General features: G+C 35.3%; 1 protein-coding gene across 1 annotated transcript in view; it reads right to left on the reverse strand.

Moving 5' to 3' along the window:
• Window positions 1-281: 281 nt before the first annotated feature.
• The window catches only part of LOC107661140 (adenylate cyclase type 5-like), an 88,869-nt gene continuing 85,795 nt past the window's right edge, over window positions 282-3,355 (reverse strand). Inside the window, exons 18-21 of the mRNA XM_016450608.1 lie at window positions 2,549-2,812; window positions 1,813-2,017; window positions 1,464-1,588; window positions 282-696 (exon numbers count right to left, since the gene is read on the reverse strand). Coding sequence (XP_016306094.1) covers window positions 568-696; window positions 1,464-1,588; window positions 1,813-2,017; window positions 2,549-2,812 — 723 coding nt within the window. The 3' untranslated portion in view covers window positions 282-567. The remainder of the gene's footprint in view (window positions 697-1,463; window positions 1,589-1,812; window positions 2,018-2,548; window positions 2,813-3,355) is intronic.

The following is a 3,355-nucleotide window of genomic DNA, read 5'->3' on the forward strand; positions in this document are numbered from 1 at the left end:
TGATATCTCTATCTACTGTGATATCACCTAGACAGTGTTGAACCCAACAGGACCATATGAACAGAACTCTTTACATACACTGATGAATCATATACACATAAAACATGTGTTTTACAGGTATATTGGATTCAGTGTTTTCATGCAGTTTTGTTTTGGAGCAACCGGGACCAGTCGGTGGAGTAAGATCGCAGTCCCGCCACACCTGAGAGAGCCAAAGCCAGGTGCAGAGAATGCAGTTCATCTGTCCTCTCTTGCCAATATAAGAAATATAAGACTGGAGAACTGCTTTGTATGCCTTGAGATTCCTTTGTTTCTTTGGTCTCTGAGGATGAACCATCTTTCTGAGCTGTTCCATGCCTTAAATAAAGGGGGCAAAGCCCTCCATTAATCCTACAGGAAGTCTTAAGTGTGCAAAGAGGCCACTCTTAGACTGGCTGAGGGCTGTTTCTGAACAAATTCTATTGTGATTGGTCCAGGAGGATGCCCTTCAACAGCCTGGCAGGCCCGGCCCACAGCGCCTCCTCTCCATGTCATCTCAAAAATGTTCTGAATATCAGACGTTGAGTGTTAACTGCTGTTAGGTCCTCCATTTAGGAAGTAGGTTGTCATTTCTCCTTTGCCCTTGACTTTCACAACGCCTCTGCACTCCAGTGTGTAGTTATAGGAGCTGAGAACCTGGTAGAGGTCAGTTGTGACCTGATACAGAGAGAAATTAAGAGCACATGAGTATTTATAAAGGACCGAAGAGTTTGTAAAGCAGAATCAACAGATTTACTGATCTTAACTTGAGACCACTAGTGAAAATGCTTGTGTTCTGCATTTTATTTTAAAATGTATTATTAATAATAATAAAACAAATAATTAAATTATTTACAAATTACCTTGTTTTAATTAATACTGTATATTTATTTCAAATTATATTATACCGCTCTGCATTGTATTTTCTGAATGAAATCCAATGCTTGTTTCTTACTAATTTTGAGGTGCTGATTCCAAAAATTGTGCCTCTTTTGCTCTAGCACATCACACTTTCTCACAAAATATGTGCAAAACATATACATATATATATATACACACACACACAATTTGAAAAATCCTCATTTTTAATTTGTGAAAAAACTGTATGTGGTGGAAAGTTTATTTTTTATTATTATATTTTTTAACTCAACATCATCAAATTAGGTAATATTAAGCCTTTAACTGCAAATAAGCAGACTTTTTGTTTCAAGATGTAGGGCTTATTATTGTTATTAATAACAATTTAAGTGAAAATTTAAATAAACCACAAAATAGCAGCAACATTAAATATTTGTTAATTATGTCACATGATGTTTCTTTGTTTAAACATTTTCAACACCATAAAACTGTATTTATTACCAGGTTTAATTTTGAATGACAGATTTTCAGTGTGGACTCAATCTTTTAGACCCTACAGTACATAAAGGATCAAAAATGCATCTCACCTGTATTCTCTCAGGTACCCCAGTGCTGTCCATACGGCTGGCTACATTCACAGTATTCCCCCATATGTCATATTGCGGTTTACGAGCCCCTATGACACCAGCCACGACAGGACCTATATTGAGACCTACAGTACAAGGTAATTCATGAGTTCTCTTGACAACATACTTTTCATTTTACAACAGTAAAATATATGGGTCATTCTATGAAAGTCTTTGTCTGAGTGTTTAAATCCTACAGAAAGCCTTTTTGAAAGGGTAAAGGGACCATTTCATAAAATGACACAAATTAAAATTATAGATAAGGGAGGTGATTGGTGGAAATGTAAGTGTGGCTAAGCCAAATCCTTACCGATCTTCATTTTGAAGTTATTGAAAGAGTGCTCATTGATGTATTTCATCTGGTCCATGAGGCGCATAGCGTAGTCGGCTAGAGCGCGAATGTGCGACCTTCCTGCTTTATCATAAGTGGAGTCATTAAGCCCAGACGCGACCATATAGGTGCTGCCAATGGTTTTGATCTTTTCTAGTTGACGAAACTGATCCTCACTAATGATCTGCAAGAAAAGTGAAATAAGGTGATGATGACTTTCATCTAGAAATGAGAAGGTATTAAACTTCTACATTTCTAAGAATACAATCAGTTTAGAAAGATTTGAAGATGTAGGCTTTACACACACACTGCTTTAATTTGAAATAAAGACCATCTGTTGCAAAATAAATAAAAAAATCTTTCATGCAATAACTAAAATACAGTATAAATCTAGTTTAAAAAATAAGGGCTTTTTTCCATTTATTTACTAATAAATACTAATAAATAAAAACACAATACACGCACATATATATACAGATTTTACGAAGAACACATTTAAATATAAATTACTTTAAACTGATTATTGTTTTTATTATTATTTTTGTTTTATTATTATTATTTTCATGATTGATAGTCTTTTCAACACCAAATGCAGCTTTTGCAAATAAGGTTTAGAAAATGAAATGCAAGAAAGTTAGTCAATTTTACAGTATCACACTCCAAAGTAGCTTAAAAGCATCGCAACAGTCTGGAGGTTTGTCAGAAATTGCTGTACCTCATCAAAGTCAGCGATGATCTCGTTGAGTAGTCTCAAGCACTCCACACCTTCATTATTGGCCTCCAGTTCCACGTAGAACTCAGAGAAGTTGCTGATAGAGGCAAACATGACAGCCACACATTCGCACGACTGATAATACAGCTCGTCATTCCGCCGCTCGCGTGCCAGAAAGTGTGCGGCCACATCTTTGGGCAAGATGTTGTGGAGAAGCCGACGGTTATAGGCCTGAAGTTCCTCCATCTCCTCCTTCTCCTCTGTGGCCTGTGAATACAACAAAAATAGAGGATGATGCTACAAACAACAGAAAGGTAGAACAAACAACTTGATAAATGCTGCACTGCTGCAACACTGAAAGCCAAACTGGATGAATATGTGGCTTTACTGCTGACAGCAATATATGTAAACATTACATAAATTCAAACATTGAAACCTTTGGGGTTGGTGAGATTGTTTTTAAATGTTTTTAATGAAGTCTCCTATGCTCACTAAGGCTACATTTATTTTAGCATAAATGCAGTAAAAACAGTAATATTGTGTAATACTATTACAATTTAAAATGACTAATATATCTATATGAACATAGATATGTATTTGAGTTACATTTACATTTAGTCATTTAGCAGACGCTTTTATCCGAAGCGACTTACAAATCAGGACAATAAAAGCAGTCAAACTAACAAAAGATCAACAATATATAAGTGCAAATGACAAGTCTCGGTTAGCCTAACGCAGTACACGTAGCAAGGTGTGTGTATATATATATATATATATATATATATATATATATATATATATACATATACA

Source organism: Sinocyclocheilus anshuiensis, unplaced genomic scaffold (genome assembly GCF_001515605.1).
Source record: "Sinocyclocheilus anshuiensis isolate Anshui unplaced genomic scaffold, SAMN03320099.WGS_v1.1 scaffold2056, whole genome shotgun sequence".
In the NCBI taxonomy this organism is placed as follows: Eukaryota; Metazoa; Chordata; class Actinopteri; order Cypriniformes; family Cyprinidae; genus Sinocyclocheilus; species Sinocyclocheilus anshuiensis.